Raw genomic sequence first — 15,940 nt, 5'->3', positions numbered from 1 at the left:
TAGTAACAATTCCCTCAAATGCCCTCAAATGACTGTGGGGGTGTGCTATGTGGGGTGTGTGCTATGTGACCACGTATTGCAGGCCTTAATCCAAAACCAGAGACCTTACTCCGTTAAAGCGCAACATTTCAAGGGGCTTGTTTTGGCTGTTTTTGTGCATGGGAATGCACAAAATGCTAACGAAGACACTTGTAAGGTAATTACATACGTAGGGCAACATAGCCTACATAATTATACCCTTCTTAATTTGGGACTTTCCCCTACAGGATGTTCTCCTCCCACTTCCAGTACCTCTACTCCCCTCAACGAAACATTCTGGATGGAAAGAGTTGCTATGGAGATATACCCACAACTAAACAGACAAATTGACACTATCCCGGCCCTCTCAGGAAATTGACAAAAATAGTATATTCATTGTTAGGCCCTGCAAACAGCATAAATAGGTGTTTAAACTGAATCAGGAGATTCATGCACTCTTGACTGAATCAATGTGCATTTTTTGTAAAGATCATTACATTAAATTTTGCATAACGACAGATGACGTTCTCAACTAATGGCTGAAGTGAATATTATGCGAGTCAGCAAGTAACACTGAGGAGAATCATATTAATAATGCTTGTGTCATTGTGTGCTAGTGTACGTTTATGTCTACATGTATATATACGTTTTAATTTTATTACCAAGAGTAGATAAGAGTACATATACTAGCTCTTGTTATTACATCACATTTTTTGGGTGAGAATAATCAAGAGTGCATGAATGAATTCATGAATAATACTATGTAGGCATACGAATAGAATATTAGAAAAAACATTATAAGGGCCTATTCCATCGTCTAATGTCAAGAGTATATAGAGTAATCATTTTTAGGTCATCTTCCCTGTACTGATCATTTGACCATGTACATTTAGGAAATTCCTATTCGGATACATTTTGTCATTAATTGAATTACCGTATAGCGCGAAATTTTCGAGGCACTTATATTTCGTGGATTGGCCTCTAAAAGCCATTTCGTTGCACAATGTTCGCGGAATGACTGCTTACCGGAAGCCACGCCTTTAGATCTTGCACGTTATAGCAGGTAAAGAACGATTTTCGTGGACTTAATTTTCGTGTAGGATTGCTAACCCACGAAATCCACGAAAATTAAGCCCCTCGAAAATTTCGCGCTATACGGTATTACACAACCATTGTATCATCATTTGCATCAATAGTAAAATGACCAACAGACAAGTATTAAAGCACAATCTACAGTCACTGGGCCGCTGCAGCTGCCGCTTTCTTGAGCTTGTTAACACCACCACGAATAATGCGAGATTTCTGCAGGGAGATAAAATGTGTTTAAAATAGACAGTCGATCATCAGAATCATAATTATTTTAATACAATACCATACTATATAATTATAGCTGGCTGTTTTCAAGGATTGACCCTCGAACAATGTAAGAGTGTGGCCGTTTTAACCTCAATTCTTGAAAATAAAATTCGCAAAAATTCAGTGCCTCAAAAGCCACTGGGAGATTTCTCCCATAAGCCACCATATAAATTGGCTATGTCTTGTTTTACATACACTAGCCTCAAAAACATTAACAATATTGTTAAATAGCGGCGCCTTATTTAGAAGTACGATTCCTGGCCTAAAGAGGCTGGTACCTTCGCTACTAAAGAGGCTGGTGCCTTCGCTACTAAAGAGGCTGGTGCCTTCGCTACTAAAGAGGCTGGTGCCTTCGCTACTAAAGAGGCTGGTGCCTTCACTACTAAAGAGGCTGGTACCTTCACTACTAACTATTAACAATGTTGCTAACATAGATCATAGCTACACAACACATAATCACTTAAGAACAAACCTGTTGCCTCAAAACTCGGAGCTTGAAACGATCAAAGTCGGTCAGATTCGCTCGTTTTTCTCTCCTGGCAATCTTCTTGGCCCAGGAAGTTTGTTGCCACTTATTGGCAATGTCCGCCTCCTCGAACTTTGCCTTTACCTGCTTCTGACGAGCGGAGCGAGAGATACCAATCTTGAAGTCAGTTAAAGAGAGCGTTGTGAAAGAAATGGCCTGTCGTCTCATGTTGGGGCCGTCCACCAGAGCCTAACAATAGGAGAATAGGAATTTATAGAGCTTATATAAATACATATGTAGTACTTACTCTTCTTTGGTCGACTACATCCAGAATAACGCACAGCTTCCCACTATCACGGCCATCATTGATGTAGGCCACTCGGCCAATCTCTACAAATCGCTTGAACACCTACGAGACCAACAGAGCAGTGTCAAAATGGACAGAATAGCCTTTAATAACTCACCATTTTGATACGACCACGAGGAGAAAGGCCTCTATTGCGCATGCGCGAGGTAATAAATTGAGAACAGGGCAAAGATCGTTGCAGTATTTTGGCAAGTAAACGTCGTCGGAATAACAAACACTAACCGCTAGTAACTACTGGCACGTGATGTTTTGTAATGGTATTCATTATGCCAATACACACAAGTGAACTTTGTCACTCAAGCAAGCAAGCTAGAGTATTAATTTTTAGGCTGGCTGCTGTACTACTTGAGGAGACACAAGGGACCCAGGCCCAGAGGCAGAGAGAGTAGGCCACGCCCGTCTAGTTAGAGAGAGGTGGTGGTGGACAATGGCGTCGACAAGCTCGTCAGTTGCAAAGCCAGCTTTTGGTGAAACAGCAGATATCCCCAACATTCTGACTGCTCTGGACCAAGGAACAGTGCTCATACGTTTCTTCAAGAAGAGAGGGAATAGACCAGAGAAAAGAATTTTCTGCCTGAAGACAGACACATTTGAGATACTACAGTTTCCTATGACACGCGGTGTTCTTTCAGTATCTGAGGAGAAAAGTTCGTTTAAAATGCATGTGGTTTTGTTTGTTTTCGTACGAGAGCTTGTAGTTGGCTTGTACGTTGCTTGTATATGGTTTTGTACCTCTACATTTATTTATCTGTGTGTAAAACGTACATGTATATAAGTTGGGTTTTCCCCTTCTCAATTTATGCAGTTGATATTCGAGAGATTCGGATGGTGCGAGAGGGAACGGACTCAAAGGATTTTGAGAAGCAGCAAGTTGGGCTGAGGATGATTGACAATTTCTGTTTCATTGTCTACTATGGGAATGAGTTCAGACTGAAAACGTTGAGTGTAGCAGGTGAGGGGGTTAGCTAGAACTATACAGCTCCATAAATGTACGCATTGAAGCCAAAATCTCCCCCTAAAATTGTTTGTTTATATTATAATAATGTTCACTTTGTACAGCTTGTCATTAAATTTTCACACCCACCGCACACACAGCACTGAGCCGTGAAGAGAGTGATGCGTGGGTGAAGGCACTACGTCATGTGACACATCCAAACAACTTCAGCTCCGGGCTCATCACTCATAGGTGTATATGCATGTGTGTGTGCGTGTGTGTGTGTGTGTGTGTGTGTGTGTGTGATTGTGTATACTGCTTGTAGGCTAAAGATTCCTCTTTAAGAATGTGCAGTGTATCAGTCCAATTAGACACTGGCCAATTTAGATTAAAACAGCCATTCTAATTATGTACACACAGATAATTAACTGTGTGCCCTAACAGCAAATACCCAAACACTTAAATATGTACCGTGCATGTAACATCACTTAACACAGTAATTTGCTCATACATACACTTCTCAAAGTGATCTAGCATTTTCAAGCTGCCCTGTTTCCCATAGTATATTAGATATTGTATATACATGTAGATGCAACCATACATGTACTCCCCGATATTGCAGATGGTTGAACAGAGAGTTCAAGATGCTGGACACAAACAGCACTGGAGGGTGAGTGTCTTACACAATTATATTACATAAGGCCTGTAACATTTACAAGTACCGGAAAATTTACTAAGTGTCACATGCATTGGTTTCTTGATATTTGCTATTAATACTATAGCCTTATATGTATAAGTCCTCAAGTCCTCATGTGCAGATTGATACACACCATGTTCATTCACACCACCTCCCCCTCACACACCCACCCACACACACACACACACAGCATCACATCTAGCGACCTGCGGAAGTTTCTGGCTAAGATCAACAACAAGAACCTCCTCAATCGTGCCAGGGCCATCTTCACAGTGAGTGGCAGTGAATACTGGGTGGCGTGATTCACTCACTCTAACTCGAACCCCCTAGGGCTTTGACAGTTAACCATATTATAATTATACATGTATATTAGTTACGATTGACATGTTGCCATATGGCGATACTGCAGTAGTACTGTACGCATGTACCAGCACATGCCAGCCCATTTATGATCACAGTGAGTGCAGCCTTACAAGTATGTGTCCTTAACCTAGGTCTAGAAATGCAACTAACTATCAATAGTTCATTCTTTTCCTACCACAGTAGTTGGCTTTGGTACTGTGTTTACAGTTAGTGTATAAACTGAAAGAGACCTTGTTTCACTCACTGACCCCTCTGACCATGCAGCCAGGCACATGTGTAATCTTTGAGCTGTTTCGTTTTCTGTTGAACGTTTATACAACTGTCTTGTAAATACACAAAGTGCAGGTGTCCCTAACAGACCATGTCAAAGGTGGTGTACGTGTGTATGCCTCATGCAATGTCTGTCAGCAGATGTGTACATAGTAACCTCTCCTCAAGTGCCTGATAACAGAGTGTATTTTCACTCTCAATTTCTGCTCTCAGGACTTTGATTACAGTCGGTCTGGCTTCTTGTCTATTGAGGACTTCTTCAGAATGTATGACTCCCTCGTCTACGTCAAGAGTGTACGTTTATTTAATTATCTCCCCACACTTTCTGTATGCTGTATGTACGCCACTGTGACAGTGTGTAGTCTGTTACCTGATAGCCTGATATTAAGGGGCATATTTTGAAGTGTAAATATATATATATATAGAAGGTGGGTAAGCCTATACAACTCTGTGAAGTGTGTTTTGCGATCAACTTCTATAATATTATACAGTATATAAAGCTAGAAAGGGATTTTGAAGCCAGTGTGTACACAGCTATAGCTAAATACTACAAATTAATGCTAACCCCCCCCCCACACACACACACACACCCACACACACACACACCCACACACACAGATTGGAGAGAAGTTCTTCCCCTATTGCATGGACAAACAAAACCTAACATTCAAAGAGCTGCAGGCCTTCCTCAGAGAGGCGCAGAAGGACACTCGAGGTGATGACCCTGCCTTCGTGGCCAACCTCTTCAAGGACTTTGTCAAACCACCTCGCTTCAAGGACCCCCGGCAACCCTCCCTCACACTGCCAGAGGTACAGTGGGTGTCATGCATGGCCGTTCATTGGTGTCTATAAGCATAGATTACATGTACATGCAACATGTACAGTGTAGGAGCTGTTGGTTTGTGTGTGAAGGTACAGTGCATGTGTAGTATCCGTTGTTGTAGAGGTCTCTATAGAGATTATGGGCATTGACATGCACTCTACATGTAAGCCCCTATCACTTGTTTTTGGTGCTTTTCCCCAGAACGTTTTCTAGGCTCCAATTTTTTATTAGTACTCCTACCACTTACCTGTGTTGATGTTTCTTCCCCTCCAGTTTATTAACTTTCTGTTCTCCAAGAAGAACTCGCTCTTCATGGACAAGTGTGCCACTGTGTACCAGGACATGGACCGCCCCCTCAACCACTACTGGATAGCCTCCTCCCACAACACGTACGCCCACACACTCACACATCACACACACCACAACGAATAGTAATGTGCCCAGAATATCCAGGTAGTGGCTATTTCAATCACAAATTTGCCTCTTTTATATACATAGTAAACTAGGCCTAATTAAGTGGTTGTTATGGTTGCCCCAACTACCGACCAGTGTGGGCACATCCCTGAATTAGTATTAAATAGCAAATAGTAATAATACAGTATTTTAGTCAACCTGCAGTAGTATATAATGTACATTAACTCCTTTATGTACATGTAAAAGCACTTGCCCTCCCAACACCACACACCCCTACATGTATATCCCCACACCACACACCCTTATGTCCCCACACCACCCACCCCTACATGTATGTCCCCACACCACCCACCCCTACATGTATATCCCCACACCACACACCCCTACATGTATATCCCCACACCACCCACCCCTACATGTATATCCCCACACCACACACCCCTACATGTATATCCCCACACCACACACCCCTACATGTATATCCCCACACCACACACCCCTACATGTATATCCCCACACCACATACCAATGTATGTCCCCACACCACCCACCCCTACATGTATATCCCCACACCACACACCCCTACATGTATATCCCCACACCACACACCCCTACATGTATATCCCCACACCACACACCCCTACATGTATATCCCCACACCACACACCCCTACATGTATATCCCCACACCACACACCCCTACATGTATATCCCCACACCACACACCCCTACATGTATATCCCCACACCACACACCCCTACATGTATATCTCCACACCACACACCCTTATGTCCCCACATCACACACCCTATCTCCACACGTGCAGATACCTAACTGGCAACCAGTACTCGAGTGAGTCCTCAGTGGAGGCCTACGCCAAGGTCCTGCTCACTGGGTGCAGGTGTATAGAGTGTGAGTTGTGCATGGGTCCTGGTAGTATTCATAGTAGGATCATGCCAAACAACAACAGACCGACATGCAGTCCATATTTGCTCTTGTTTTGATAGATGATAGCCTATTACATGTATACAACGTACATGTGTATGCATGGTGGTGTAGATATGACGCTTGCACTGTTTGTATGATGGCAACTGCTTCACTGTATAAACACATGCAGACTTGTAAATGATACCATTACTAGATGCATGTACAGTACTCCGGCTTAACACACACACACACACACACACAAAAACACACACAGTGGATTGCTGGGACGGCAGCGACAACCAGCCAATCATCTATCACGGTCACACGCTTACGTCCAAGATCCGATTCATTGATGTCATCAAGACCATCAAGGAACATGCTTTCACAGCGTCCGACTATCCACTCATCCTCTCTATAGAGCAGCACTGTGACATCCCCCAGCAGCAAGTCATGGCTCAGCAGTTCGTCGAAGTATTCGGAGGTACAGGGGAGGGAGAGGGAGTACTTGTACCTTTATCAACATGTACATGTACATTATGTACTTTGTACATGCTGTACATCAATTTTGGAGAAAACTTAATATCTGCAAACTGTGAACGAATCTTGCTGTTACATAATTAGGCGTAGTTTTACTCATGTAGGAGTACATGTTCACTGTACCAACTGTTTTTATAGTCAATCAATTGTCTTTACAGTAAACACTGTAAAAAGGCACAAAACTGTTTTCTCTTGCTAACTAAAATGCCAACACGTATGACTTGCATTTTCATACACACACACACACACACACACACACATTACCCCCCCCACACACCCACACACAACACTACCCCCCACACACACACCGTCACGCAGACCTCCTTCTGACAAAGTCGATTGACCCCAACCTCACTATCCTCCCCACCCCCAACCAACTCAAAAGGAAGATCATCATCAAACACAAGAAGCTCACACCCACGGAGGATGGTCAGATCATACTAGAGGGACCCCCCACACCCACCGCTAACATCCCGGAGCCAACAGATAGCAATGAACTGGCTTCTTTCATTCTGGATATCTCTGAGAGTGTCAAGAATGGCTACCTACTCATGCAGGACCCCATTGTCAAGGTGTGTGTGTGTATAATGTTATCGCTGGTCCAAGCACAGCATAATTAGTGTAGCTATTACAAGTAGGTGCATCTTTTAGCTTTGATTCAGACGATCCTAACGCAAGTTATGGACCCTCAAAGTTATATGTAGCTTCAAAAAAATGGGGTGTACGTATAACCATGGTATGTTCTTGTAGAATAAGTGTTTTATGGGTTTAGCCTCAATACAAAGCATGTTTATTCAGTAGCTGATAGGTGTGCGTGCACATGTACATTAATTAGTTATATCACGTCACGGTTGACTTAAAGGATCACTGATTGCTTTCAGGGTTAAATCCATTTCTCACAATGAAGTCAAAAGTTTAAAATAGTGTTTTTTTCTCTGAAATGCAAACACACTTTGAAATTAAGTTAATTGCCCCTACTTTCTCCTACCTCCAGATATGGGCCCGCCATTACTTTGTGCTGACCAATGAGAAGCTGTTCTTTACCGAACAACAAGAGAAAGAGGAGGAGCCAGAGAAGGAAGACGAGACAGAGGTAGGTCATGTGACATGATAGTACATGAACTCGTAATCATGTGACATTGAAACTTGTACTATCGCCTTGATTGTGATTAAGCGCTAATCTCTCAATTATGTTTTCAGTGTCTTGATCTCCGTGTACATTTGCTGCATGTCATACGTACATGTACACTTTGTGGTTGATTTTTTTAATTTTTTATTAATTTTGTGGTTGATTTCATTAATTTTAGGCTTGCACAAAATAATGTACTGATACTTTTTGATGCTTTCCCCGGCCAATCCTAGCAATTTTTTCACACTGTAAAAATGTTTTTGTGAGAATTGTTAATTTTAGGCCAGTTGCACAAGGGTGTCATGTGATAGTCATGTGATCCACACAGGTCCCTTCGACGGAGCTTCATTTGAAAGAGAAATGGTTCCACGGGAAATTGGCCAGTGGACGTCCAGACGCAGAGCGGTTGCTAGCCGACTATCAGAGCGTCAACGGGTCCTTCCTCGTGAGAGAGAGTGCAACGTTTACTGGAGACTATTCTCTCTCATTTGCGTGAGTTAGGGCCTTGGGGTCCAGTGCTTTCTCATTTGCTTGAGGGGGGCCTTGGGGTACAAACAATGCTTTTTCATTTGCGTGAGTGGAGGGGGGGCCTTGGGGCCCAGTGCTTTCTCAAACACATACTGTGGAACCCTTGATACCTGAACACCTTTGGGGAACAAGGTTTTTGTCCTTATACAGAGGTGGCCTTTGTTGAGGGATTGTTTTGTACACACAAACTGTTTATTTGGGACCTGGGTGCCCGTGGTCTTTATATCGTTCTATACCCCGGTTGGCCTTTCATCATGGCTGACATTCCACTGATAATAATTATAACGATATTCATTGTAATTCCTATATAACCACAATATAGTGTAACACACTTGGCCTATAAAAGGCGGCACTTTAATCAGGTTTATTTATGTGAAAAGTTGTAATAGGATTGGCTCAGGCTCCCTGTCAACCGCTTGACAAGGATCCTGAAATTTTTGGAAGATCGAAAGGTCTGAAAGTTTTATTGTCTCTTTGGTTATGCGAATTTTTGGAGGAACCAATGTTCTAAATTAGGCAAATTTTGTAGCTACATGTACATAAAGCAAAAACCCACACTATATTTTGGTATTTGTTGTCTTCTTGCATTACACTGTCACATGAGATTGATGTTGTTCTGTTCCTGTATAGACGTGATCAGAAGTACAACCACTGTCGTATCCACACCAAGGCAGAGGGTGGGCGTACCAAGTACTACCTCATTGAGAACGTCTGCTTTGACTCCATCTTTGACCTCATAGAGCACTACAGAGTGAGTGGGCGGTACACTGCATCTATCTACATAATTATTAAACCCTGTACCCTATAAGCATAGAAGCACACAACTTCCTTTCGCATGCAAATGTAGCTACAGTAACTTGTTTCTTAATTTTAATACCTTTGCACATGACACACACACACCCACACAGTCGAACCCTCTCAAGAGTCCACTGTTTGAGCAGATCTTGAGTCATCCAGTGCCCCAACAGAACAGTCACCTGGGGAAGCCCTGGTTCCACGAGAGCCTCTCCCGGCACAATGCAGAGGACATGTTGAAGAGAGTGAGGATGGATGGAGCGTTCCTTATTCGTCCCAGCAGTGAGATGAACAAGCAAGTGGCCAAGGGAGGGAGCAGTCAGATGACCTACTCTATATCCTTCAGGTGAGGGAATGTCATGTACATGTACATGTAGTTGGGGCCTATGGTATAAAGTGTGTACAGCCTGTATATATACACATGTACAGTAGCTGATACCATACTTGACTCTACAATTCCAAGAGAGACAAGCCGAATCCAAAAGGGGGGGGCATATTCCCCCTTTGCCCCCTACCCCCTCTAAACCCTAGCATTGTCACACTTACTGTATAGACACTGCTGTACATGTACATGTACTAGCACAGCCACAGTGGGGGAGGTGAGATACAAACACAAAGGCTTTGGGGTCCATTAATCTGGCTGTAGCCTGCTCAATAAGGGTGACCACAATAGAGACTGGTTTCACTGTGTTGCTTGTTATTGCAAGTGCATAATTTCTTACTTCCTTATTTGCTCGTGTGTAAATGGAGTGTGTAATTATTATTATTTGCCGTCACACAGAGCGGAGGGCAAAGTTCGTCACTGTCGTATCGTGGTCGAGAACGGTAACTACATGATAGGCTCCGCCCAATTTGACAGTCTGACAGAGCTGGTCCAGTATTACGAGACCAACCCGCTTTATCGTCGAATGAAGCTAAAATACGCCATCAATGATGAGGTCCTCAAGAGCATTGGAGACGTGAGTGGATGTGCCCTTCTGTGTATCAGCTCTTTGTATATTATATACGTGTACATGTGCACTATCCCCCACTCTTTCCCACTATCCCCCACTCTATGTGCACTATCCCCCACTCTTTCCCACTATCCCCCACTCTATGTGCACTATCCCCCACTCTTTCCCCCTTTCTTTTACACATGTAGTTACACCTGTATTGCCTGAACAGGCAAATAATGTTGCTGGAATCCATACAAACTTATACCGTATTATTTTCTTTCATTTTTTATATATAATGTATCTGGTGAGGCAGTAAAATGTTATGTGATGACCCTCCCCCCCCCCCCCGTCCCCCCCCCCCGTCCCAGGACCCTGACGAAGGCTCCATCTACTATCACCCAGTCTATTGCTCCCTGCAAGACGAGAACCAGCAGAAGCCGTGCACAGTGAGGGCTCTCTATGACTACACTCAGAGGAGGCCAGATGAGCTCACCTTCTGTAGAGAGGCCATCATCACCAATGTGGTCAAACACGAGGTGTGTATATATGAACATTGAGGCTGTTGTGGTCACCTTCATAGCATGTGTTTGGACCTGTGTTAGGAAATGGTTTGGGCATTAAAGTGGTAGTAAAATTGGCTGTAGAATGGGAAATACAATGTAGGCCCATCTCTTGTATTACAGTCACTGTTGGTTTTCCCTAGGGGTGACTACTGTAGACAGGTTTGTTTCTGCCTTGGCTTTGCAAGCATGCTCCTCATCTTAATATTTCACTGACTCCATGTTACTTTAACCCTAACCCTTATATTTCACTGACTCCCCCCCCCCCCTGTGTACAGGGTGGCTGGTGGAAGGGAGACTATGGGCGTAAGAAGGGAAAGTGGTTCCCTGCCAACTATGTCCAGGAGTTGGAGGATGGAGACCCCTCCACAGAGGACAGGGCCCTCGGCAGTCTGCAGCAGGGGGCCATAGACATTGCAGGTACGTATACACATCTAATAAGTATACCAGGAGGCATTATTATTTATCGGTTAGGGTCTGAGAAGAATCTTCATAGACCTCTCTTGGTAATCAGAAGGTTTAAGTTACTTACCAGTTACACCCACATCTGTTAGCAAAAGATTTGGTAAAGGGTCGTTAACATTGCCCATCACTACTGTACATCGTTGTTTTTACCTTTCCTGCAGTCTAGTATAGGGTCATTAACATTGTTAGGTCATTAACATTGTTAATCAATGTGTACCTGCTACCTAACTGCGTTCATTCCCTATAATTTATATAGGCTGTCAGTTGGAGGCCCACAAGAACCCAGCCAGTAACACTTACATCCTCAGGATCCATCCTGTGCCTGAGCCAGGTGGTACCTCCAGACCACTAGAGGCAAGTGTGCATGTGGTCACACACACCTCACTCTGTGCTGGGGATGAACCCTACACTGCTCATATATCGTTCTATATTTGTAACAGTTGCTTTTGTACGTGTTATTGTATGTACACATACTAGCCTGCCTGTATGTACTGTACATAGATTTTGTACATGACACTTGTTACACACACACACCCCCCCCACATACATATACACACACTCCTCCCCCTCACACACACACACACACACACACACACACACACACCCCATACACAGGTTGCCTCCGAGAAGCTAGACGAGATCATCGAGTGGCAGCAGATGATTGAGGAGGTGAAGAGTAAACTACAGAACCAGGCCCAAGCCACTCTCAAGCAGCAGCAAGTCTTGAACCAACAAGCTAGACAAAAAAAGATAGCCCTAGAAATGTCAGACCTTGTCTTCTACTGCAGACCTGTACCATTTAATTTGGAAAGTGAGTCATGTGATTTTTGTGATATATAATACATGTGTATGTGCCCACATTGGTCGGTGGTGGTTGGTACTACACCAACTTGCACAAATATCTTAGGCCTAATTACCAGGTTGTAAAAGAGGCAAACCTGTGTGCTGAATTGATTGCTTTGAAAATTCTAGGCAAATCACTGCTGACATACATGTACATGTACATTACATATGCACTATAAAGTCATGTGATTTTAACTCGTTCTTCCCCTACAGATATTGGCGCAGGTCAGTCTAAATTCTACGAGATGTCTTCGTTTGTCGAGACTCGGTTAGATAGAATTGCCAAGAGCAAGGCACAGGCTGGATTATTCGTCTCCTATAGCAACCGCCAACTCAGCAGAACGTATCCGAAAGGTCAGAGGTTAGAGTCATCGAACCTTGACCCCTTACCGATGTGGAATGCTGGCTGTCAAATGGTTGCCCTTAACTACCAGACCGGAGGTGAGTTGGTCTCTATGAGTGTTCTGGTTCACAATGTACACAAAAATGTAAATAACCCTGCAGCGTTATATAAGAGCATGAGAATTATTCTGTACACAGCAACTAAACTGGTATTATTGTTACACACACAAACACAGATGCACACACACACAGTGTGGTTGCTAAGACCCCAGGCTATAACTATATGCATCTTTGAACGGCCATAACTTGTTACGTTGGTCCAATCACATTAATTTCATTTCTGAGAGATGGCGTTTCATATGATGTGTTAATCAAAAGCTTATTTTGGGCCTGTTTGACAAATACCATGGGCTATAATGTATAAACCTACATTTTGACTCCTCTGACAATAGAGAGCTTACAATGTATATTATTTATATCTGAGCCTAAACTTGTGTGGTCCACTGCATCATGAATGCATGTACTCAATACCCCCCCCCCCTCACACACACACACACACACACACACACACACAGACAAGCAGATGCACCTCAACCACGGGCGATTCCAACAAAATGGAGGGAGTGGCTTCGTCCTCATGCCAGACTGCATGTTTGAGCCCGGCTTTAACCCCGTGGACACCACCACTCATACGAAGGCCACGCCCATCACCCTCACGATACAGATCATTGGTGGACGTCACCTGATCCGACCCGGGCGTGGGATCTGCTCCCCCCTCATCGAGGTGGAGGTGTGCGGCATCGATGCTGACTGGGCAAAGTTCAGAACATCCACTTGCAGTGAGTATAAGTACACCTACATGTATACTAGTGATACCCAGGGATGTGCCTCTAAAAGCATTTTCGTTGAATAAATTTCGCACTATTCAGTCTCATCTTCCGTTAGCTAAGTATTTCGTGGGACCTAATTTTCGTGGAGGATTGCTAACCCTTGAAACACCGATGCATGCCCACACTGGTTGGTGGTGTGGAGGAGGTACTGACCACCTCAAGACAAAAGTAACCACCCTCGTAGGCCTAGTTTACCACATACATGTATGTTAAGCTACAAAAGAGGTAACTGTTGAATTGAGATTAAATATATAGCCACCCCTTTATAGCAATTCTGGGGTGCACATCACTGAATACCACTCCTAGTTTTCAAGACTAGATACCCTATCATAGGATGGGTAGTCATTGCCTGAGCAGGCTCCTACAAGTGCACATTGTATGTATTATAACAATGATCACAAACCATAGTCAAGAGTCTCATGTACAGTGTACAGGTGTGTTTATATACACGTATAGCAATTTAATTCAAAGGAGCCTACCTTTATCTCCCCCCCCCCCCTTTCAGAGGAGAACGGGTTCATCCCAGTATGGAACGAAGGCTGCGAGTTTGACATCGTGAACCCTGACCTTGCCCTCATCCGATTTTGTGCCCAAGACGAGGATGTTTTCGGGGACCCTAATTTCATTGGTCAGGCCGTGTTCCCTGTGTCGTGCCTCAAGACAGGATTCAGCTCTGTTCCTCTTAAGAATGCCTTCAACGAAGAGCTGGAAAAGAGTGCTCTGGTAGTGCATGTGGAGATACGCAAGACGTACGAGGAAGACGAGGAAATCTACAGTCGGATGAGGTGAAGGATTGTTGTATGTGTTGCGGTAGGCCTGGGGTAGTGGTCTGAGTAGTGATTCTTTTTGGCCGGAGTAGTGGTCTGGGTAGTGATTCTTGTTTGGCCTGGGTATAGGCCCGGAGTAGTGGTCTGGGTAGTGATTCTTGTTTGGCCTGGGTAGGCCCGGGGTAGTGGTCTGGGTAGTGATTCTTGTTTGGCCTGGGTAGGCCCGGGGTAGTGGTCTGTGTAGTGATTCTTGTTTGGCCTGGGTAGGCCCGGGGTAGTGGTCTGGGTAGTGATTCTTGTTTGGCCTGGGTAGGCCCGGGGTAGTGGTCTGGGTAGTGATTCTTGTTTGGCCTGGGTAGGCCCGGGGTAGTGGTCTGGGTAGTGATTCTTGTTTGGCCTGGGTAGGCCCGGGGTAGTGGTCTGTATGTGGTGTTGTTACTATTATACGTACTGCATGCAGTGGAGAGTGTTGCAAATTAGAAGGTCTACTAGAACGAGAAGACAGCCTTGACATACTGTACCAGTATGCCATTTAACTCAGACCCCAACTGTGCTACGATGTACAATGTATAATGTGTTAGTATTGTGTCCACTGTGGGAATGTTGTATGTGCTGTGGTTGTCGAGTACTCGTACTGTACATGTATCCATTGTATTGCATTATAGTGTATGTTGTGTAAGTATAACTCCATACGCTACCAGTACTCACCGTATTGCGTAATAGCCTAGCTTATAATAATACGTACATACCCACCCCATGCAGGACAATCAAGGGTCGTATCCAGGACCTCTCCCAGCAGATCAACACGCTAGCCCACACCAACAAGGGCGACAAGGGCGGCAGTTCTTCCACTCAGAGCACAATGGACCAACTCCAGGAAACCATGCAACACGAAGCTGAGCAGCTCTACAAACTCAACAAGTCCAAGTGAGTGCATCACACTAATTATTATACTCTTAATTATAATACTGTACATTACATGCAGGTATGATGTTAGCCAGGTCCCCACGTCCACTCTTTATTAGTTGTAGTAGTATATACATGTATATTCAAGCTAGTGCACAAGTTATTCATCCACCCACACATACCTAGGCTAGGTGTTGTTGTCACTCCCCGCAAGATGATGCTTTGATCAATTAAAATCTAACTACCGCACTTACTTAATTTCTATTAGCACATACATGCATGATTTAACCAACCCCTCCCCCTCGCACACACACACGCACACACACACGCACACACACGCACACACACACGCACACACACACAGGGGCAAGAAAAGACCTCCGCAATAAGAAGCCAGCTGGGGGATACTTTATATTAGTAGTTAGTCTCAATTGACTCTATTTTGTTCAATTTCACTGTACATGTGTTGCATTTGTAGCTCATTTTGTTTTCTGCTGTATATATGTAGTCAGTGCGGTCTTGTTGTACATGCTCAATTTTGATTTGACTTTTGAATACAAAATTCAATAAAGATAACGTAATTAATTGATGAATTATTATTATTATTAT

General features: G+C 43.8%; 2 protein-coding genes across 2 annotated transcripts; one reads left to right on the top strand and one right to left on the bottom strand.

Moving 5' to 3' along the window:
- Positions 1-1,177: 1,177 nt before the first annotated feature.
- On the bottom strand, positions 1,178-2,437 carry LOC135340900 (uncharacterized). The gene is made up of 4 exons (XM_064537317.1): positions 2,305-2,437; positions 2,148-2,249; positions 1,847-2,089; positions 1,178-1,320 (listed from the first exon to the last, which is right to left on the bottom strand). Exons 1-4 carry the CDS (start codon positions 2,344-2,346, stop codon positions 1,255-1,257), a joined length of 453 nt encoding a protein of 150 aa, XP_064393387.1. The 5' UTR covers positions 2,347-2,437; the 3' UTR covers positions 1,178-1,254.
- Positions 2,438-2,472: 35 nt separating this feature from the next.
- On the top strand, positions 2,473-15,916 carry LOC135340891 (1-phosphatidylinositol 4,5-bisphosphate phosphodiesterase gamma-1-like). Its single transcript, XM_064537307.1, has 25 exons — positions 2,473-2,854; positions 3,013-3,159; positions 3,303-3,393; positions 3,764-3,811; positions 4,029-4,110; positions 4,685-4,765; positions 5,090-5,281; positions 5,568-5,683; positions 6,534-6,619; positions 6,909-7,115; positions 7,490-7,743; positions 8,166-8,264; positions 8,629-8,792; positions 9,459-9,579; positions 9,737-9,969; positions 10,405-10,582; positions 10,927-11,094; positions 11,397-11,538; positions 11,840-11,937; positions 12,199-12,394; positions 12,640-12,867; positions 13,344-13,607; positions 14,164-14,443; positions 15,188-15,352; positions 15,696-15,916. The coding sequence occupies exons 1-25, from the start codon at positions 2,635-2,637 to the stop codon at positions 15,718-15,720; spliced, it is 3,885 nt and encodes a 1,294-aa protein (XP_064393377.1). The 5' UTR covers positions 2,473-2,634; the 3' UTR covers positions 15,721-15,916.
- Positions 15,917-15,940: the final 24 nt, after the last annotated feature.

This window comes from Halichondria panicea, chromosome 9 (genome assembly GCF_963675165.1).
Source record: "Halichondria panicea chromosome 9, odHalPani1.1, whole genome shotgun sequence".
Lineage (NCBI taxonomy): Eukaryota > Metazoa > Porifera > Demospongiae > Suberitida > Halichondriidae > Halichondria > Halichondria panicea.
This window is presented reverse-complemented; position numbering and strand designations above follow the sequence as displayed.